Source organism: Lonchura striata, chromosome 3 (assembly GCF_050655825.1).
Source record: "Lonchura striata isolate lonStrDom1 chromosome 3, ASM5065582v1, whole genome shotgun sequence".
In the NCBI taxonomy this organism is placed as follows: Eukaryota; Metazoa; Chordata; class Aves; order Passeriformes; family Estrildidae; genus Lonchura; species Lonchura striata.
The window spans coordinates 39,228,798-39,252,421 of NC_140705.1; the positions used below are offsets into that span (position 1 = coordinate 39,228,798).

Sequence of the window (23,624 nt, forward strand, 5' to 3'; positions counted from 1 at the left end):
GGGGCTAGATACCCCTTGCTCTTAAAGACTGAGGCAAAGAAAACATTAAGTACCTCAGTATCTTCATCATCCTTTGACACTGCATTTCCCCCCCCACACCCAATAAAGGATGGAGGGTCTCCTTAAGCCTCAATGTGTTGCTGATTTATTTATAAAAACTGTTCTTATTGTGTTGTACAGCAGTGGCCAGATTAAATTCTAGTTTGGCTTTTCTCCCTGCATAACCTCACATCATCGTTGTAGTCCTCCTGAGTTGCTGCCCCATCTTTCAAAGGTCATAAACTCTTGTTTTTTCCCTAAGCTCCAGATGAAGCTCTGTTCAGCCAGGCTGGTCGTCCCTGCTGGCTCGTCTCTTAGTACACGTGAATGGCCTGCTCCGGTGCTTTTAAGATATTCTTCCCGAAGAATGTCCGGTCTTCCTGAACTCCTTTGCCTTCAGGACTATCTTCTGACTCTGTCAGTCAGGTTCCTAAGGAAGCCATGCCTGCCCCACTGAAGTCCAAGCTCACTGTTCAGCTGGCACCCATCCTTACTTCCCTGAGCATTGAAAACTATCATTCTGTGATCACTGTACCCAGCCTCACCCACCAGTCCTTTTCTGTTCATGGACAGCAGGTCCAGCAGGGAGCCTTCCCTGGCTGACTCCTTCACCAGTTGTGTTAAGAGATTGTCTTTCACACACTTCAGGAATGTCTTAGACTGCTTCCTCTCTGCTGTGCTGTGTTTCCAACAGACATTTGGTAAGTTGAAGCTCCCCACAAGAACAAGGCTAGTGATTGTGAGACTTCTGCCAGCTGCATATAGAATGTTTCGTCTACATCTACATCCTGTTTGGCTCGTCCCTAATAGACTCCCACCATGATATCTGCCTTGCCAGCCCTCTCCCTGATTCTTACCCATAAGAACACCATCATGGTGGACTCCCATGAAATCCTTTCCTGGTGGAAGAAACTCTGCTGCCATGGGCAGAGACATCTTCCACTAGAACAGCTTGCCCAGAGCCCCATACAACTTGGCTTGAGCACTTCCTAGTATGAGGTATCCACAGCTTCCCTGGGCAACCTGTTGCAGTGCCTCACCACTCTCACAGTAAGGAACTTTTTCATATATCTAATCTAAACTCACCCTCTTTCATTTTAAAGCCATTATGCCTTGTCCTATCACTACATGTCCTTCTAAAAAGTCTCATTCCAGCCTTCCTGTAGGCCCCCTTAGGTACTGGAAAATGCTATAAGGTTTCCTCAGAGTCTTCTCTTCTCCAGGCTGTCCACTTCCAACTCTCTAAGCCTGTCATCATAGGAGAAGTGCTGCAGACCTCTGTTCACCTTTGTGGCCCTCCTCCTCTGGACTTACTCCAGCATTTTCATATCCTTCTTAATCGTTAATTTTTGTCATCTGCTAGTTCCCTCAGGACCTGATGGGTGCATGTCATAGGTCCCATGGGCTTTTGCATTTCCAGGTTCCTTAGATGATCTCAAATCTGATCTTCCCCTAAAACAGGCAGTTCATTTCCCCAGTCCCTGACTTTGCCTGCTGTGACTCAGGTGGTGTGGCTGAAGCACTTGTTGGTGAAGACTGAGGCAAAAATATTGTTGAGTACCTCAGCCTTCTCTACATTCCAGGTAACCAGTTCCCCTCTTTCCTTACATAGAGGGCTCAAATTTTCCCTAGTCTTCTTTTTATCATACCTATAGAAACTTTTTCTTGTTGCCCTTGATGGCCCTGGCCAGAATTATTTCTATTACAGTTTTAGGTTTCCTGACCTGATCCCTGTCTGCTCAGAGAATTTACCTATATTCCTCCCAAGCTGCCTTTCCTTGTTTCCATCCTCTGTAGGCTTCCTTTTAGTGTTTGAGTTTGTCCAGAAGCATCTTGTTCTTCTCTTTGGGAGGCATCTTCAGGATGTATCAATCCTGAGCCTGGAGGACGTGACCCTTATTTACCACCTTTCTTGGGCCCTTATTCCAGGTTTTGTCCCATACCCTATGAAGCAGACCCCTGAGGAGGCCAAAGTCTACTCATATTACAAGTGAAATGAGGCCACTGTATGCTTATCCTCTTTATTTTTAAAAGTATGAATCCGGGAGATAAGATGTTGTTTAGAGAGAAAGCAACATTTTTCTTCCAAGTGGTTCTCTTTAAATGTGTCTTTGGTGTGTGGGATGGTGTTGTGCTGTAACTATTACACAGTAAGAAATGAGAAGAGAAAGTTCATTAAATGAGCAGAGAAACTAAACATCAGACCAGCATGATCTATTTCAATTTAGTATTAGAGGTCCACAGAAAAGAGTGCCTCAGGAAAGTGAGTATGTGGATTTCTCTGACAGAAAGAACAGTTGCAAACTGTAACAAACATAATAATAATAAAAAAAAATTAGTCACATGGTGAGTTGGAATGAATCACACACAACTGTACATAATGTGTTCATAGCCAGGAAAGGCATTTTTCTTAATATAGCCCCTTGCTGACTCCTTTAAACATTTATTATTTCTGCAACTCAAAGGTAAAAAAAAAACTAGCACAAACTGAAAATGGCTATATCATTCTCTACCCCCATCAGCATTTAAAGTTATCTACATTTGGATAATTTTTAGATTTACATTATGTTTGATTACAGCATATTTTGGAAACTAAATCCTTAGGATAAAACCAATGCCTGTGAAGTCTAAAAAAGACTTGAAATAATAAACCCAGCTTCTGCTGTAACATAGATTCAGCGCTGCAACAGTGAGAAAGAAAATCAAATAATCACTTTGGATTGCCAGGAGATCAGGACTCCCCAGCAGCTGCCTTTTTATTTTCTTAATGGACACCAACAGATGGAAAAAGCTGAAGAGAGCAGGCTTGTTTTCTCTGCACACTGAATTATTTCCTTCTTATGCCTTTTTGTCTATCTATAGCTTACAGTACTATTTACCCAAAATTATTAGAGCTTTCTGAAACAGTTTCTGTTTCTGAAACAAAAACGTGGAGGAACTCAGCAGGTCATGCACATTCTTGCTGATACAGTCACCTGTTGTCTTGCCATATTCTCCATTTATTTACTACTGACATGCCAAAAGGGACCTGGATTTCTTCTTTTCACTTCTGATAACAACATGACAAAAACTGTTTGCCCAATTTTGTAACATTTCTCTAGTGACATTTGTGCTGCCTTTACCAAAACTCATCACCATCTTACCTCCTGACACTTGCTCAGCCATACAAGGGAGGTGATGGTGCCATGGGTTTCCAGAAATAGGAAATAGTTTTGAGTCAAGTGCACAGTCAGAAAGGGATGAGAGGGGAGCAAGGCAGAATATTCATATTGAAGTCACTCCGCAATGGCAAATCAACTAAGCCCCTGGGTGATTTTCTGAAGTAACTTGGCTCTGCTAGAGATTAATGTTCTCTGCAGGACTTTTGGCAATGTTGTTATAGCCTGCTGAGACACTCTGGACAGCCAAAATCCACACTAGTAAGAGTCTCCAATATGCTGTCATTTCTAGGTAAGCTGGTTCTGGATAAGATTTTTATAGTATATATCACAAGGCATTTCAGAAAATGAAACACCTACATTTTTTAAAGGCCCTTCTCTGCAAAATAGGCATGGTATAATTATGTTGAAACTTTCCCAGAAAAAATGTACCTCTGGCCACAGCTCCACTCTATCTGGCAATTTTAGATTGAAAATACTTTAAAAAACGAACAACACGAAAAGTGGTAATTATTTGTTGATTGGATGAAAAAGAAGAAGCCAGAATTAAACTTAGAACAGAAGGCAGTTCCCATTTTTTCTTTGGATTTACTATGCAGCATCTGTAATTTCACCTGTTCTCATTTCACAGGAAGGTAAGGAGGAAAAAAAAAGAGAGGGCTGGAGATAAGTTGAAGGAGGCCATGGGCACATGCCCCTGACTTTGAGGAGTGCCCAGGGGAAATTCAGGGGAAATTCACTTCAGTGGCCTTTTGTCACAATCACCGTCTTCTGCTTCTCTGAGAAGCTGGATGAACTGAGTCACATATTTAAGAGATTTTCCCAATTGCTTTCAAACTTTAATTGACTAACCCTTTAGACAGGTCATCAATCTATCAGACTTCTTCCATGAAGAAGCAGTGTTAGTTTTTATTTTTAATCACAAAGGTCTTAGTTCAGTGTTTCTAAATGGTTTTGGAAAGATCTGAGATCCTTTGGTTTCTAATGAAACTAGTTAACTGTGTGAACTGAAAGAGCAGCTGGGCAAGAACCCTTTTTTTGGGGTAAACCTTGTTAATAATACTTGCAGTAGAAAGTATTATTAACTTTTAGTCAGCATCAGCATTTTATTTCAGAAATTGTGCTACATGGTCTGTCAGATTATATTCACTGTTGGAGTTTTTTTAGGAAGAAGTACTTAAATTAGACTTGGTAATATTGCAAAGCAATGAGATATGCTAGAGAAAAACACAGGAAAAAAATACCCTGCTGAAAAGAGAATAAGAATAGGTCAGATGTGGTGTGTTATATGTGCTGGTAGTAGCCACCTGTCCAAACAGCATATGCACAGCTCTAGGTTACTCAAGCTCTGTTCTGGCTGTCATTTAGATCTTAAGAGGAGGCTTCAGCACCCAAATAGCTTGAGCTGGCTCCAGCAAGCCTCAGTTCCACACATGCTTGTTCTCAGCTACCACCTACTTGGGGAGAGCCATTTCTTCTCCAGTACTATACCAGTTGCCAAGAAGAAACCCATCAAGAACACTTTTTTTTTTATTTTTCTACTCAGAAAGTGTCTGGAAAGGAGTATGAAGTTACATCTTGGATAAATTGAAGTAGGGCACACTAGGACAGAGTGACAAAGGAGATCTAAATAGTAAAAAGTGAATAGTTCCCGTCTCAAGGGCTAGGATTACATTTCCCATTTTGAGTTTGGACACTGTATCCTACTCTCCCGGTGAAACCACTCGAGAAGTCTGACAGGCAATCTGCCTAAGTTACATGATCATAGAATGTTAAGTATTGTAAGGGACATTAAAGGTCATTTTGTTCAAACCCCCATTAGAACAGGTTGCTCAAAATCTTATCCAATGTGGCCTTGAACACTGACAGGTATGGAACATCCACAACCTCCTCAGGCAACCCGTTCCACCCTCAAATATTTCTTCCTAATATCTAACCTAAATTTCCTCTCTTTCTGCTTGTATCCATTATTCCTTGTCCTATCCCTACAGTTTGTAGTGAAGAGTCCCTCTCTGGCTTCTCTGTAGGCCCCTTCAGATACTGCAAGGTTGCTGTGAGGTCTCCAAACAACCTTCTCTTCTCCAGGCTGAACATTCCCAACTTTCTCAGCCTGTCTTTGTAAAGAAGGCACTCCAGACCTCTTGTTAACTTCATGGCCTCCTCTGGACTTGCTCCAACTCTTCTATGCCTTTCTCATACTGAGGTCACCAGAACTGTATACAGAATTCCAGGTGGGATCTTGTGAGAGCAGAGTGGAGGGGGAAAATCATCTTCCTCACGCTGCTGGCCATGTTTGTTCAGATGCAGCCCAGGATTCAGTTGACTTTCTCAGCTGCAAGCTCATGATGCTGGCTTATGTCAACGTTTTTTTTTTAAAGATCCCTGTAAAATTTTAACTATCGAGCCAAATTTTTAGAGTCAAGGTGTAGCCCTTCTAGACAACCCAAAGATCTTTCTCCTAGCCAGACCTGAAACTGATAATAAGTGACAGCAAGAGATATTATAGGTGCTTTTCCCCACCAGTCTCCTGCACAGACAGACTGTGGCCAAAAGGACATTTCTGTGGCTATATGTGGCAGCCAGGGAGCAAAGAAGTGAAGAGGCTGGCTCTGCCCCAGGATTACACTGGCAGTGATAACAGTCATTATTGATTCTGGAGGCAAGCACAAGATTCTTGCCTTCACCTTGCCCTTGGGTGATATGGACAATGGACACTCATGAGATAGTGGCCCCATAGGTGCTGATTCTGTGGTGCTCAGTGTAATGTTCAGGCTATCCAGGAATCCAGAACATTTAGGAAAGTACATCAAATGTTAGGTAAGCATCCAAATGCATGTTCTATCCAGACAGAGAACATGGAGAGCCTCTATTGTTACAACAGGAATGCAGGGGGAAAAGACATAGTATATGCCATTTTCCACATCACAAGTTGATAGCCTGGCTTTATCAGTGTTACTCCACTAGAAGAAACAGATCGTGGGTCTAGCATTGAAAAAGATGGGACTAGTGTTTGACTAAGGGATGCTAGTGCTCATAAGCAAGCTGATCCTGGTGTTTCTGCTTGCCTGAGGCATCCATCCACCAGAGGAGACTGGTTTGTGACTCTTGGTTCTCTATAGAAATCCTGAACAACTCTTCCCCCTGCCCTGAGGGAATAGACACTGAGCTCCAGACAATGAGGGCAGGCTGCTCAAAGTTTGAAAGGATGTCCCAGGTTTAGGCATAGCCTTTTTCCATTGCAGATGGATGCCTGCCCCTTGAGCAGTGAGTCAAAGAAGAGAGAATGTTGCAACCCTTGAACCCTTGCCATTAAGAGTGGGCAGAGCTGATACAAGTGATGCTGGAGAGATGATGCAGACAAGCTGCGGGAGAAGTGTGGGTAGAGAAACCAGTGTTGAAGAGACATGAGAAACAGCAACATGAGATTTACTTCTGCCAAGCTTTGCATGCAACTGAAGTAACCTGGACATAAATGGCTGCATCTAAAGCAAGTGGAGACCAGAGCAAAAGCCAGGCAACCTGTAGTGCTCTCTTCAAGGAAAGAAGGCTTTTTAAGGCTTATGTCTAATTACACTGCTAGAATAGCAAAACACCCAGGCTTCCCAGAAGATAGAGAAAGGAAATTGAAGAATTCAAGCTGTAGTGCAATGAAATGCGCTTCCCACCCACTTAGATTTAAGACTGTGATTCAGTACTGCATTTATGCAGTTTCTGGAATGGAAGGGCATTGTGATGCATCTAAATAAGATTTCTGAGCCATTGCTAGCAGATGGACCTCAAGAAAAAAACCCACACAGTCAGATAGCTAAAATAAGGAGATATTTTTCACCACTGCTATTTCAGTGATGGTGTCACCCTCTGTCATTGCCAATTCCAACAAAACTAATAACCTCTTTAAAAATTGAAACACATGCGAGATAAAAATATCAAAAGAAGACATTCGTCAAATTAGTAACCTCACACATTTTCTGCACAATTTGCATCATCTATATCATCTGTCTGACACTTTGACAAACAGTTACACACAGTGCCTTTACTGTCAATCCAGGACACCAACCATAAAAGGTTATTCCATGAATATTACTGTATAAAAATACACTAATAGACATCTTGAGAAACTGATGGCAGCCTACTTGATAATTAACTCAATTTTAAGGAAAAGTATAACAGACTGTAAATTTGTAGTTTTATTTTATCATTAGTTTTATTATACAACTCTAAAATTAAATAAACCACTGAGGCATTGAAAATCTTTTAGGTCTAATCTTAATCTTGACAGAGAAAGGTTCCTTCCACTTTCAAGTCACATAGCCATTCTGCAAATTTTACTTAGTGTTTCCCTACGAAAGCAGCATTTGTATTTCTTATTCATGCATTGGGAAGTCATGTAGTCTCACTTGCTGTTTTAAAAACCCAACAAATGAAAAGTCAACCAACTAACTGAACAAACAAAAACAATATAACCCCCCCACCCCCCCACTCCCCCCCCCCCACCAAATTTCAGGATAATATGATTGCTTCTTATTTGATTTCACCCAAATTTGTGCTCACCCAAAATATTCAGTTTAATCTAAGGGAGATAAATCACTACAACGTAATGCCAAACACTGCCTGTGGTTTCAAGCAGAGGAATAATTATTGCTTTCCAAGTCTAACCTAGGTGGGGGATATTAAAAACAAGTAAATTTTGACTAGCATGTAAAGCAGAAAAGTTTAGTCATCCTGAGGCAGATCAGAATAGTTTATAAATTAGGAAGACATATGCACTGATTTAACATTTTTTGCTTCTAAAACTTTCAGTTACAGAAATTGCCGTACTTAAATACGTCATTACCATTTCATTCACTGCTTAAGATAAAATGTGGCCAAAAGCATCCATCTGTTCATCTTTAGCACCCACCCAGACAGAAACTACAGTGCCAATTTCCACTCAGAAGTACACTGAGGTAAACCAGTAATAACCACTTTGACAGTAATGTATTCAGGTTTAATATAGAATAAAATTTGTTTCCTGTTTGGTAGTTCTCGAAAGACTAGAAAATCTCCTTGGAGCCCTACCTAATACTTCTTCTGAAAAAATCTCCCTAGAGACCTATCTAATACTTCTGGAAAAAATAATGCTTATCTACAATAGTGTTTAAGTCATTGTTTGGCAGATCAGTGTAAATAACTCTGACCATTGTTTAACTGCTGGGCAATCTGCTTTAAGGCATATTTTAGAAAAGCATCATATAATGATACCTCAGTTTATTGAATATATAGGCAAACCCCTCCAAACAACATTCTTTCTCCAGTATCATTTTCTCTAATTAGACAATAAGGTATCTTTGGGATTTTATAAGTTTTGAATGTTCTTCTTCAAACATCCAGTTTCACCCTGCATGGAGCAAAGCTACAGAAGGCAAAGGTAAGAACAATCTTTAAATCAATCCACTCTGTGTCTCAAATGGCTTCATAAGCATATGAAATCTTACATGAGACTCTGCACTCTCATGTTCAATGGAGATCACAAGTGAAATAATGTTGAGAGACTTTAGAGTGCAGCTAAAGAATCTGTGATCATTCTTACTCTCCAGCAAAAGCCTGTGATAAGTCTGTTTCTTAGTAGAAACATATTAAAGGGGGGAAAAAAGATAAGTTGATTTTGTTGCCCATATCAAGGTCTGGGAAAAACGATATGAAAATTCCATTTTAGGATTTTTCTGGTAAGAGTAGTTGGAACTCACTATCAGTTTCTGAGAACACTAATGGTTGCTGAAAACCCTCATAATCTTGGTCTTTGATGCCTCTAATCTAAACTATTCATATGGGTTGAAATCCATAATACTAATTGGATTTTGTTTCACTTCTGCAACTTTCAAGATCTCTCAAAGGCAATAGCATTTCTAAATGTTAAGAAATAAAATTTTTGTGTTTGTAGCAAATGAGTGAACTCAAGTTCACTGCTGTACTTTCTACTTGGCTACAGAATCTACATGTGAAATGAGTATTAGAAAGAAATTGATGCTACATTTAGAAGGTCCACCTGTTATTTGATAGCTTCAGAAATCTACTTTGAAACCATGAAACATATCCAATACAATTCATTAAAAATTTATTAAACTCTGTTCAGCCTGATTATAAAAGCACAGTCACCATTTCCTGATGAGACTATGACCAATGGAAATGTATGTCATGACACTGTGTAATAAGTGAGGTTAAAATGGCAATGTCTGGAATTTAGAAACTATCCTCACTGCACTCCTGCAGTGTGACTTTGTTTGCTTTAGTGGGAGTCATGCAGCAATATCTGGCAAATGGGTTTATCTACACGTTCCCATGGCTGACACTCACTAATAGGATTGTGCCCACAGAAACATAGATTATCCTATTTTATTATGATTCTCCCATATAGCAGGGTTACCATAATATAATTTCTGTCCATTTTTACATTTACCTTTGCTCAGACAGTGAAGCTACACTGACAGATCAGAAACTGCCTCCTCGTCCACGAGTAGCTTTCCAAAACATTGACTTTTTGCAGCTTCCACACTTCTCAAATAAACATACCAGTTCTTGCAAGGGCTAACACCAGTTTGGCCTTCAGCATCGCCAGCAAAGAAGAAGTTCCTGCCTAGTTACTGACTCCCATTTTGACCTCTGATCAACAGACACAGAACTATTCAGTGCCCTGGGCAGGCTTGGCAGGAAACCCTTCTGATGTGTCTGCAAACGTGTTGATAGCAGCTTGTTAGAGTTTAGAAAGAGTTCTTGGAAACCCATCTTTCTTACCCCACATGCTTGCTGGGAATAACACTCTCTGCTATGACACTGGACACTCCTTCTCCTTCCTATTTAACACAGCACTAGGTTAAAGCAACCTGGACTGTGCACCATGGTCCAGAGTACATTACAGTAACTATTGCAGTACTCTTGTACCACAGTACATCACAAGCTGTGTTGTGGCTATATTTAGGTCCTGCATTGTGAGGAAGATTCTCTGTAGGTGGAATTGAAAGACTGATTTGCTGAAGATTTTAAAAATATCATTGGGGTAGATGAAAGAGAGAAATGCTGCTGGACAAAGCTTGGAGTGAAGAGAGAAACTTTTAGACAAATTTTCCTCTGTCTATATTTTATATCAATATTTTAAAAAAATATATTTAAACCAATATCACATAACTGTACCATAACAGGGAGTGATATAAAACAACCTAAATGTCACTAACAATACAGTTATTAGACACAGAATATGACAGTAGCAACATATTTGTTATTATTATAATGCTGAAATATCTGCCATAACAGAAATTTTGACTTATTTTTTCAACAACTGAAAGTCAAAATCTTAAGGTAATCATGCAAAGATACATTAAGTTAGCTACAGGTAAAATTAATTAATTGAGTTACTGTAAGAAAGTAAAATATGATCAGTCCTGAAAAAAGGGTGAGGGTGAGTGGAAGGTGTGTCATAAGAATGACACTGAAGAGTCTGAGAACTCTCACCTAAAAATTTGAGGGGTCATTTGCAAGCTTACAAGAGAAAAACAAGGTGCTCATTATTTCTGCTGCTGACACAGAAGCAAGAAAAAACAATGATGAGATAACACTGGCCAGTCAAAATTTGAACTAAAGCAATCTGCTGCCTCTTTATATCTCTGAGCAGAGGGAACTGTTGTATATATTTAAAAGACAATGGGAATGCCATATCAGGTACCTAATTTGCCTGCTCACATAGGACTTGATTCAGTAAAACTATTAAATCAGTACCATGGGATAATCACAGTGTAATTCTGTGCTTCTCTCTTTTTTGAAACAAACACAGTAAAAAATAAGTCACAGATGAAGAGAAGCAAACTCTTAACTACACCTTGCCACTCTTTGGACAAGCAAAAGTTAACCCCTCCAGTTTAAGCTTACCCTACTCAAGGGTCACTGGAAGCAGGTGGACATTTCTGAATAATGACTCATCTTCCTAAAATAAGTTTCTTGGATAGAAGGGATGATTCACCACCTGAAGAGACCTGAGAGCACATGGGAGTAGTTTAGATTAGATGCCTAATCTTTTAGTGCTGAAAGTTAGGTATAATGAATCTGTAATACAGTAACTATCTGGTATTTCTCAGAATCCAGAAATAAAATTAAAAAAAAAAAAAAAAGCACAACACAAAAGATTCATTAATTTCCCTCACTCTCATAGACACCTACACTGTCTTTTAGAGCTGACAAATAGTTGCAGTTCATTCTTGACAAAATTCAAAGCAAATGCTGCTAAAAGACATGTACTGAGCAGATAAATACAGTAACAAAGCAACATTTTACTGTTTCTCTTATTTCTCATGTTTCTATTATGGAAAGGAGGCTGACAGTGCAGGGAACCATAATGAGCCCTATTATTAACTTTCAAATACAACCCTCTTAATGCAATGTGCATTTCACTGTAAGACATAAAAACCAGCACAAAATCATGCTGGTCCAAGACACTGGCACCAAGAATGCCAAGCAACATTCAGCCTGTCTGTAAAACCCACCAGCCTACATTGACTGAAGAAAAAAAAATCCAAGTTCAATTCACTGCCTTGTCAAATGAATGTGTCAAAGTGCAGGTTTAACAAGGGTAGATGTTTTCCCCGCTCCTAATCCCTACTGGAGCTAGAGGGTCTTTTTTTTAACAAACTATTTCAGCATATAATATACAGAAACTGGAAGTAATAGGCCATTATTCCCAAAATGAAGCATCCTCGGTATTAGGTTCACACAAGGATATTTCATAGCAATGTATGTCTTGAATTATTTCTTCAGCAGGAAGAGGCTTCATTCCACATGCAGCTCTTTGTGGGACAGGAGTGAACTGGCACTGAGAGACTGCCATGGTCCTTGTGTTATAGGTGGCAAGAAAAGATCAGAGACATTAAAAAGGCATGCATTTGTTGTTTTAAATATTCCCTTGAAAGATTATAATCCAAGTTTCTGGCAAACACGTTTAAACTAATTCCTCAGATGCAGGGGAACACCAGGGAACAGCAGGAAACTCTGGGCAAGAGCATGTTCTGACAGGCATATTTAGAAAAAAGTTTATTTTTCCAGAAGTTCAAGTACATTACTACCTAAGCCATAATTGCACTTACTCTGCATTTGTCAGGAATGGTTGCATTCTTAGTATTGAATGAAAGGGTCAAAAAAGCAGTAAAAACACAGATTTTATTGCATATTTTACTATTTTACACACTTCTAAACCAAAGATTTCTATTGCATTCTGGGCTCAGCAGGGTATCTTATTGATTGAGGTACAGTTCATATAGAAGCCTATGATTAAATATTCCTCACTGAAAATCAGTTAAATTAAAATATCACTGGCTAAAAAGTTGATTTCTTGAGACTTGTTCACTAAGAAATTTTTATGAAGTCTGAATAAAGAAAAGTGATCTATAGGCCATCAATGCATTACAAATACCAGGTTTTTTTTGCTCTACAAGAGCCATCATACTTCCATGTCAGAAATATTCAGTCAGGTTTATATTTTCAGCATGCTTGCTTTTAGTCTCTCTGTTTAGGGCAGGCTTCAATCAGAAGATTGGTTCTAGGGAGTCAAAGCACACTGATCATGACATGATGATATATGATGATATATCATCATATCGTGATATTATGTGATAGTAATTATATGAGATGATGATTCAGGCTCTTTACCTTCCACCCCAAAATAGCTTGAGTTTTGCAAATCAGGTTACTTGAAAATAGTACCACCTTCCTTGGGCAAGGCATGCATTTTACATCACCATGAATGATGGCTTTGTCATTTTCCACTCCAGTGGGAAGAAGGCCAGTACAAAGGACTATAGTAATCTCATTATTTTTACATATTCAAAATTCAGTAAGAAATGTATAGCAGTTGAGCCTTCTCTTTTTCACTGTGGCTGTATCTATCATTGAAAACCAATTCTAAATTATAAGATTCATTTTATAGAGCTTAGTGTAGATAAGTCTGTAAACATAATTGACAGTGATGACATTGACAACAACAGTATGTAAGTACATATACACACTTAATCATAGATCACAGTATATTCTGATTTGAAAGGGATCTACAAGGATGATCAAGTCCAACTCTTAAGCAAATGGCTGACATGAGGATTGAGCCCACAGACTTGCTGTTATTAGCACCGTGCTCTACGTACATTCATCAAAAATGTTAGCTCTGGAGAGTGTCATATCTTTTATACTGGAGTCTGCTTAAGTTCTGAAAACTACTGCAGAAACATAACCCAAAATTTCCATGCCAAATTATTCTTGAGAATAATTACTCCACCAGCAGCAAAACTAAGGAATTCTGGTTTCCCTGTTTACAGATTATGCATGCTTATGCACTTCCCCCTACATTAACTACACATTTCTCTTTGTTCCTTATAGTTTTGGATATAACAAAATGTACTGAAGCCAGTACAAACAATAACTGCTATATGTCACTCTAACACTAATTTTAAAGTAGTGCTAATATAAAAATTTTGATAATAATTAATTTTCTCAGCATTTTTATAAAATGTAAGTATCGTTCCAGATATGCAACTGTCCTGTGGCAACACCACAAAATCTTTACTGCTATAATACTGAAATCTATACTTACTGTAATCAATTAATGACTTCCCACATCTTATTTATTCCAAACCCTTGCTTAAATGATTTACAGCCTACAACATAAAACAAAGATATAATTAAAGAGAACCTATTTCTGATTGCACATTCATTTTTAAAAGCCATCCAGTTACTTGATACACATAATAGAAGCAGAGACAGGTGATCCTTAAACTGAGCTGCAAAATTTCTACTTGGATTGGAGTGAGATATAATGGGTTCAGTTTCCCAGGCATTTTGTCCCTGATTATTTTTACTTCATATACTCTCACAGAGAAGTCATGGGGAAACAGATTGCCCTTTCTAAAATCTCAATCCCTTCAAACTGGATAAGGTCTAACATTCAGAATCGGTCATCTGGGAAAAAAATCCATCATGCAAAACTTTTGTACAAGATATAGAATGCTCTGGAAAAGGTATGAGCCATTTCAGGTCTAAAATGGGATTAAATCTGAAGTTGAGCATAACTCTTATCTGCAGCTTCAGGTCAGTCCAATTCTATTTTCAATTTATTTGCCTGTTTGGGTATTGATATAGTGCTTCATGGTGGTATCATCATTCTCATGTGATAAGGCATCTCCCAGAACAGCCGGCCAAACATGAGCTGCAGAGTATTCCTGGGACAATACTAAATTGTGCTGAGATATTCATTTAGCCCAAAACCAGTTATTGCTACAAGGTGTGATGGCTGCAGAGACTTTCTGTGGAAGAAGAGAGACCTGAATTTAAGTCCTTGTATAATGAATACATGTGTTTTATTGAAGTCCTGGGTTCTTGAGGAAAAGAGTGGGCATGAGATAAAATGTACCACCTCTGTAGGCAGGAGTTGCATTAGATGCCTGGACATTGGCAGGGCTTTGGTGTGTGTTAAGCCCGCCCATCACAGCCAGATGAGGATACAGCTGCTCCTAGACATGTCCGAAGAAGCTGCTTCACATAGCTTGGAAGTGTAGACACCTGCTGACCCTCAGTACCTCCAGAGGTTATGATTACTTCATTTCTCTAAAAATTAGTGTTGCTTGTGCCACACTGGTCACTTCATAAAACATTGGATAATAACAAGTCTTTCTTTCATGGTGTCAGAAAATATATTTTGAAAAGAAAATGTGAATGCAATGATCAGTTAGAAAACACTTGGGTTTCTCTGCTAACAGCTTTGTATATTCTGTTCTTACCTTTAGGAAGATATTTTAAACTCAAATATTTAGAGTATTTTACTTATTTCCAGATCGTACATATCCTACATGTACCATGATTAATGGGTTCAGTTGCATGAGATTGTAAAGTTCATTAATTCTATTGAACAAATACTGAAATTCACCAGAAAATTACACCACATACAGAGTCACCCAAACTTAACCCAAGGAAGAAAAGAACAAGACCAAATGAGCTCACTTGAACATTTAAAAGGTTATTGGAAGTAATCAAGGGATTTGGGGTTTTGATGATAATTTGTACCTTGTATTTAGTTAATCTGGTGGATAAAAGTAAATTAAGAGGACAGAATGAAATGTCTATCCTCAAAAATCTGAATATCCAGGTGTGGTTTTTTTTTTTTTGTTTGTTTTTTTTTTTTTTTTACGTAGGCAAGGTATAAATAAATATTTGTACTCTGACACAAAGGTGCATAGATGACATCATCTTTTGTGACTCTAGAAAGCACTCCTGCATTTCATTTTCCTCTGCTCTCACCACTGGAATATCCATTCTTCTTTTAATATCACTACACTATATCACAGGTGATTGCTTTCCTCCAAAGAATCATGGCTGTTGAAATATATTTGCTCTAGTTTTTTTCCCCCTTTTGTCATGCTCTGGTGTACCCCAACATTTGAGTACAGGCTGATGGTGATACGGTTCATGCTGACCTTTTGCTCCTGCAGGAGCTTTCCCATTGGTCAAAAAACTGCTTTCAAGGAAGGAGACTCCAAAACAGGCCCTGCCATGGTACTACTTGTGGCCTCTGTGTCTGGGAGTAGTATTTCATCATTTTTTACGCTATGTTTTGCTTTAGTCTTTGTGCATATTATAGTTTCATCCCCCCAGGAGACATTCTGCAGAATCTGTTGCTTAGTAATAGTAACCTTCATGGAAATTAGCTTGAACTTCAAAAGAACAAAACACGTTTCATTAGTCACAGGTTTTCAGTTAATGAATTCCTCTGAGAAAGTTCTTTAGAAAAGCAAACTTTCTAGAATCAAGTGCCACCAATGTTGACTTAGGATGAATTAGCCTCTTGAAAGTGCAATTTCTTTGTCCTCTTTAAATTATGTTTGAGATTGTTTCTATCAACAGTCAGGTTTACCTTGACAATGCCTCTAATAAAATTAAGTTTTATGTAAGTGGAATCAGGATCTCATATAGAATAGAGCCAGAAAAAGTTACCACAGTCAGGTAGTCTGGCCTCTTGTGTAATATAAATCACATGAATTAATTATTGTGCTAACAAAAGCACCTCTCAAATTATCTCAATATAAAATACTTCTAGAAATTTTCTTTCTTCTTGAAGACCTGCTTTAGTTTTTAAAAAAATCTCCCATTGTGTGATAAAGATGAGGCATTAAGGACCAGAAGGGCACCAGAATTGCTGCAGCCTCATGTGAGAGGGTCAGAAGTGGGGACCTACACCTGCTGCCTGGTGAAGTCAGCCACCTCAGGCTGTCTCAGGTTGTCCAGCTGACAGAAAAGCAGCTCTCCAGTAGAAATACTTGGCAGGACTGACACCTTGCTGCTGAAGTCCTGGTTTCCATCCCCCACAACACCTACCCGAAATCCTACATTTCCAGTTCATGTGGAGGAAGGCAGGGATCTAAGGATAAAGAACTCACCTCCTTTAAAACACAGACACATGGAAATGGACTTACCTCTCAGCAGGAAGGTTCAGCATATGCTGCTGAAAAGGCAAAGTGAGATCCAAGTGCCTCTCCCATCACTTACCTGGGAGGCACAGCACACTGCAAGAGGCCACAAAGCTTGATGGGGACAGAATGAGGGGAACAGGAATGAATGAGATGCTGGTGCCTGGCGATCAGGACACGTAAAGCTTTAGCTCCCGCTGACATTTACAGGATTGCTCCTGCACTTCACATCAAAATCTGAAATCAAACAGGCAGTTAGGGCTGTCTTCAAGGATTCTGACTTGCCCAAGTAGTAGGCTGCAAAGTCAGATTCCCTCAAGAGAGTCCCTTGGCTTCGTTCTTACTTAAATTTAGTCTTACAAATCTTCCATTGCTCCCTCTAGTCTAACAAAATAGATATGAGAGCAGCTCAGCCTCAGCAGTGATGTCTTCTGTATTTCTAAATTTGACATAACAGAAATGGAGTAATTTTAAAACACATGGTAGAAGGCTGGGTAATTTTAGAAGTGACTTTATATCTTGTCTACATTGGAACATGAGAAATCAAAGACCAAGTAATTAAAGGTACAAGGGCAATGCACTCTAGTTTAACAATACTAACTCACTGGCGAGGTCTCACACAGAAGCAAAGGGCTCTAATTCCTTCTGAAAAATTGGACCAAACTGAGCCAAACTTAATTTTTCAGGAGGAAATTCACATCATGGATAGAAGTACAGGAATTTGCATCTCATCTACAAAGAAGCACTGGAGGAAGTGAATTAAGTTCTACAATGCCTAATATTTTTTCCAGTGGAGTCATCACCAGAAAAAAAAAAAAAAATTAGAGCTTTTTCATGCTGTTTCTCTCACTCCTTTTGAAAAGTAACCTTCCAGAGGAGCTCTTAAAAACTTGAAAGCATCTACTCATCTCCAATGGCTGCAAGAACCTCAAGTGATTGGTGGAGCTATCTATGCTATAGGTAGCTGAAGTATCAGAGATGTATCTCATCATATACACCTGCTTCTGCATACATCCAGAAGTGCTGCAGCACTGATGGCAGTAAGCCATATCCATCCCAAACTAGGCTTTACATTATGCCACAGAGAAGATCCAGCCATAGGCATTTTCAGAGCTCAACCAACAGCTTAGGCTGTGAAGAAAAAGCCCATAAATGAAAGTCTTGATAGACCACTCCTTTAACCTAATAATTCAGTAGCAAATATTAGGAATGAGATGTGGTTTCAGTTGTTCTCCGGATGCCATGTGATTTTCAACAGTCTCTCCTCACATCTTGAATCAATGAATTATTACCTAAACTCAGTTAGGAACAGAAAGGGCATCCTCCCTCACCTCTGTAAAAGCCGTTTGACTTTTAAAGATTAATTAAATGTTCAGCAGAAGGGAGACACCTGGGCTGGGGTAGTTACTGCACTGATGGAGAGAGCCTGGCTTCCACTGCTGCTCTCCTGACAGCCAAACTATGAAACTCTGTCATCTGGTACCAAACAGTGGCTGGAGCACATCCTCCCACATTTCTCCCACACTCATCCTGTCTCTCCAGCCCAAAGAGTGTTAAGTGTGAAAGAGTTCACAGGAGGGGCTGTGCAGAACAGAGGCTGATAAATGACAGCTACAATTCCCCTTCAGTGAGGAAGGGAAAGAAACCCAAGTCCAGGGAACCAAATTCAAAATTGCTATTCTCACAGTTAAAGTGTCAATAAAAAAGCAAGAAATGATGGAAGAGATACCGTTTCATCTCTCTTCCTTTGAAAAGAGTTACTTTTACAGTAAAAAAGCAGCACTGACACCTGAAAGAACAGCAGGCTCAAACTATAGCACTGAGATTTTCACATAGGCTTCAGTGGCTCCCTCTTGCCATCCTGGGTGTTCAGCCACCAAAAACTTCCCTCTGTCTTTGATACAGAGCCTAAGTCCACTAAATCAAAAGAAGATATTGTTAAATTTATTACAGCTGTGACTACATCCCTCCTGGAGATCAGATTAACTGATTCTTGGAGGAACTGTCATTTATCTCACAAGACCTTCTCTTTCAAAAGACAGGAAAATATTAATGGAACTTCTACTCATGATGGCAAAAAGGCCCAATTTTATTTCAGGTCAACCACAGAGGTTTGGATTGCAGTAACCTATTGAAAGCAGAGCACCTATTAAATGAGGAGTATATCTCATTATTGCTATGTTGTGTGCCCACACATTGGCAAAGCTGGTTATGTAGACAGGATAATAATATAAGCCAGGAACAAGGCCTGCTTTGGTATTTATGAACACTATGTTACTTATTAGCAGTACTTTAATGATTTGGTATCAAGCTGCATTCACTGTCACACAATAAGGCAGAACACAACCCAAGAATCTGTGCATAGATACCCATTTATCAATTTTAAAAACAAACACTGTCTCTGTAAGGGGCACTTAAGAAGTCCCATCACAACTCACATTTTCTTCCACCATACAGTGCAGCCACTGACTTATGCCTGTTTTACCACTTACATCTGAGCAGAGATGTGCTTGTCTCCATGTATGCCATTTTGTTTTGAGAGCAAGCTGTAGGAGGTTTTATTATGCTGGAAGCTCACTAGCAGATCCTGTGCCCAGAACACTCATAGAGACACAGGTCAGCTCAGGGATTCTTATTGTTATGAACTGTCTGACGATGGATGTAGCCCAGCTGCTGAAAGATGAGGTAAAAATAAAATTTCTAACACTACTGGGGATAAAACAAGGATCCTGTACTAGCACTAGAGGCAAACATATGCGCTCCTGTAACACTCTTCTATCCTGGGAGAGTGCTAAAACCAGAGGTGGTAAAACTTGTCCTCAGTCTGTCATTGATGGTCCAACCTGAACTCAAAGACAGGAAAGAGTGGCATGGGATGAGAGGTTTGCTGCCTCCACAGCTTGCCCACGGACCTCCACCTCTTCCTGCCACCACTGTACCTGCTGCAAGAAGGAGCAGTGACGCAGAAAGAGCTGCCTTGGGGAGATAGGGGGCACCAGGAGTAGATGAGGGAGGAAAAAGTGGATGTTGCAGAGGTATGGAGTCTCAGAATGAGGCACTTCAGCAGCTGAGCACAGCCATTTTCAAGCAACCAGAAATATCTATCCCCTCTCAGACACTCTTTGGGGATATGTCTTTATCACTTAAAGAAATTACTTCAACAGCATTTCTGCTAAGTCATCATCAAGCTGAAAGTTTTCCCCAAAAGAGCTGTTTAACTTTTTTACTCTATTAATATGGGGAATAATCCGTCACAGACATGCAGCACTTGAATCATAAAGGTCATTGTCTTGTGTTGGTATGAATCATGCCCTGCAGTACTACTGCCTGCTTTGTTTACTGCACAGCAAGATGATCCTAATTACTTAGTGCAAACTAAAAGGTAGGACACCCAGTTCAGGTAGTATTTTAGGAAAGTCACTTTCTTGTTAGACTCTCTGCTTGCTGGATACTATTCCAATTGTTTTAGATATCTTGACACATCTCTACTGCAGTGTCTCAGAAAAGAGCATTCTGTGAATGCTTTATGCAAGAAACATTTTGGCTTAAACAAAACCCTCTATATCAGGCAGTCCTGGTTATTTTATAGACAGATAAAAGAAGTGTTTGAAACTATGGAGGTGGGCAATAAACACAAGAAACAAGTTCATTTATGAACAAGAGAGTAAATTCTAAAGACTTTTGCTACATTTTTGAGAATGTTTATGTTTATTTTCTCTTTTTTTGTTGTTTCTCAGGTATTTTCATGGGTGTATTATGTACAGAAAAGACAACATAATTCTACTTAACTTTTTTTAAAACAATAATTCAAGATTTCTCCACATCAGAAAATGACTAGCCAAAAAAAAACCAAAAAACCCACAAAAAAACCAAAAAAACAAACAAAAAAACCCCCCACAAAAACCCAAAAAAAACCAAAACAGTTCAAAGTAGTGGCTCCTAGAAAACCGGACTTAAGATATTTCTCACCATTCCAACCACAACAAACTTGTGCGCTAAATTTTTAGTTTTCACACTAAAATAAATTAAGATCTCAAGGAGGGCATTGTTTAATGATTTAAGAATTAAAAATCTCAAATGTGTTCAGAAAGATCACTGAAATCTCACAGTTATTTATGCATATGCCCAAAATAAAATATAAAAGCATTAAGCATACAAGTGAAAAAAATAGTGACAGAAAGCAAGAGGCAAAACAGTTTTCTTCTCTATATACAGAAATTTTTACATAAGTAACAAGAAATGTCAAAAATACACAATTTTGAGTACAAAATAATAATTTCAGCAATAGATTTGTACAACTGAGACCTGTGTAAGCAGCATGCTTTGACTGAATGAATTAAACTGCAACCTACTTCAAAATACATTCATTTAAATCCTCCATACTAAAGATGTCTGAAAATAGAACATGAGGGAATACAGATTAGTAATGACTATTATCTCTGGAGAGGAAGAAAATTATAATTTCCCTTTAAAGTCCAGAAGGATCAGTCTGAGTTTTTAAATTCCTTGGTCTTGACCGGTCAGGACCATTAAATTGCCTCAGGAGACCCACTTCTGCCAGCATGTATGTGTTTTAACACTACATATCTCAGTGAGGTTATGCAGGATTCTCGGCAGGATCACAGAGAGCAAGACTGAGCAGTTCAGAGGTCTTCAACTTGGTCCTAGGACTTCAGCTGTAATTATCAAGGCACTGCTCTCAAGACAGTAAATAGACACAACAGCTCAAATGATTCTGTAAACACATAATTACCCTGGGGATACTTGTACACCACACCTTGTTTCTTTTTTTGAACACCCTTTTGTTCATTATATGCTTTGATCATTTCAAAAAACCTGGCAAGTGTGAATATTAAATCACTATAGAAATCAGCTCTGAATTTGGGTCACAAAATTCGTGTTTCTTTCCTCCAAGAAAAGAAAGCTAGTAGATGCAGCTTTGACCAGAAAACTTGCTACAGTCAGTGTAAACAAGTGCTTAATTATCAAGACAAATTAACTGTCTGATGTTCACAATTTATACTTCACAGCCAGTACATATCAGAGATCACAAAAATCCCACAAAATGTTTTTCCCTCCTCCTTCAGGAATGTAATTTCACTAAATATCCTGTATTGCTCATCTTCTTTCCTTCTTGAATTACTGTGTTTTACAATATTCAAATTTCTTGCATCGTAGAGCTGGAAGACAATAAAAATACCTGTTCCTACCATTTAGACAATGTACACTCTCACTCTTTTACATTAACCCTAAGCACAATTTTGCTGCTTTCAGAGATAAACAGGGATGACAGTTTTGAAACAGAAAATTCATACTAACTAGGTCATAAACTTGTGCTATCAATGTAAATGTAATTGAAAAAATAAAAGACTTACTGCAAAGACCCACTAAAACACTGTGCTTTATAGTGGAACTCCTTTAGATCAGAAAAATCTATACCATCATCAGTAAAACTGACAAGAAAGGCATAGCACAGCCATCAATAACATTACCACTGCCAGGTGCCTTTACACATAATCCACAGTCTCAGCTGGCAGCTTTATTTTTTTTAATGAAATTACTGAATTCAAAATTGTTCCTTTTATACTCCTAAAGTTTAAATAATGACAACAGTTTTACTAATAGGTGTCAATGACAAGAACAGAGCTAACTTAGTTTAAAATAGTTCCTTACTGAAGACCTTTAAAAAAAATCTGGGATTTGAATACTTTGCCATCAGGAAGCAAGCAGTCCCTGGACATCCACATGTGTGTGAAGGATACACAGAAATAGATGAAATTACTATTATTTTTGCTCCTCTTGTACAAGAACAACAGAGAGCTGCCCATGCTTTGGGGCACCGAAAGACAGATGGAAGCAAGGGAAGTCCAAGCCCTAGCTCTGGTTGTTTTTTGCACATGAATCCCTTTGCTCTTGGTCATGGCCCCAAACAGTTGGTTCTGAGGGTATTCTTCCCAGACTCAGAGCAACTGGGGATCTGGCTCCAAAGCCCACACCTCAGTCTTAATTCTACTTGTCTCACAGTAACTATTTATTAAGCTGATTGAAAAAAAAAAAAAGTGTCTGAGTTTGGTTTGCAATCATCAAGGAAAATCTTTGTCTTTCTGCTCTCCAAGAAGATACCAACACAGCCTTAATCGGAAAGGTAGCTTGGCATTTTAGGGAGAGAAGCTGATGCCTAATAAAGGAGAGCAGTGAGTAAACCCTTGAGACAGCAGCCACTACAGAGACAAAGAAGTAATGAAGAAAATCAATGTGAAGTAGTAGCAGAGGGAAAAGGAGAATTTAACTTACACCCCCAGCAAACTCTGCCGGCTGACTGTTATAAAGGGTAATGGTTGAAAGAGAGTAGATATAGAAAATATGTAGGAAGATATTCTTCCATGTGAGGGTGGTGAAGCACTGAAACAGGTCTCCCATGTTCCATCCCTGGAAGTGCTCAAGGCCAAATTGAATGGGGCTCTGAGTAGCCTGGCCTAGTGGAAGGAGTCTGTACCCATGGCAAGGGAGTTGGAGAAGGATGATATTTATGGTTCCTTCCAAACCAAGCAATTTTATGATTCTGTGACTGTTTACAGTTTTGATCCAATACTTACATTGCAAAACACATCAATAATTCTTTTTCTCCCTGCAATTACTATGTAGACTAAATCATAACCTCACCTATGGTTCACTTGCTATCTGTGTGCTGGTTTACCCTATTATTTTTAATCCTATTCCATCAAATGCCTGACAGCATGATTTCAACAGTGAAAAGCACACCTAGCCTTATATGAGCTCCAAGCAGAAACAACATTACACCAATACAGTATAAATTGCAGGCCCAAAAATCACTATTTCAGATAGGTTTTCAGGCATACCATGAGACTTGGATAACTTATAACAGCCTCAAAAACAACCACATTCATCCTTTACCCTGTAACAATTTTAACATGAACACCATTCTTCTAAACCATGT

The 23,624-nt window shown here is 39.0% G+C and overlaps 1 protein-coding gene across 1 annotated transcript in view; it reads right to left on the reverse strand.

The window, feature by feature from the left end:
* Positions 1-20,315: 20,315 nt before the first annotated feature.
* Positions 20,316-23,624, reverse strand: part of GPR63 (G protein-coupled receptor 63) — a 28,438-nt gene continuing 25,129 nt past the window's right edge. The window contains 2 exon segments of the mRNA XM_085574869.1: positions 20,316-22,862; positions 22,865-22,887. Of these exon segments, the coding sequence (XP_085430995.1) occupies positions 22,825-22,862; positions 22,865-22,887 (61 nt within the window). The 3' untranslated portion in view covers positions 20,316-22,824.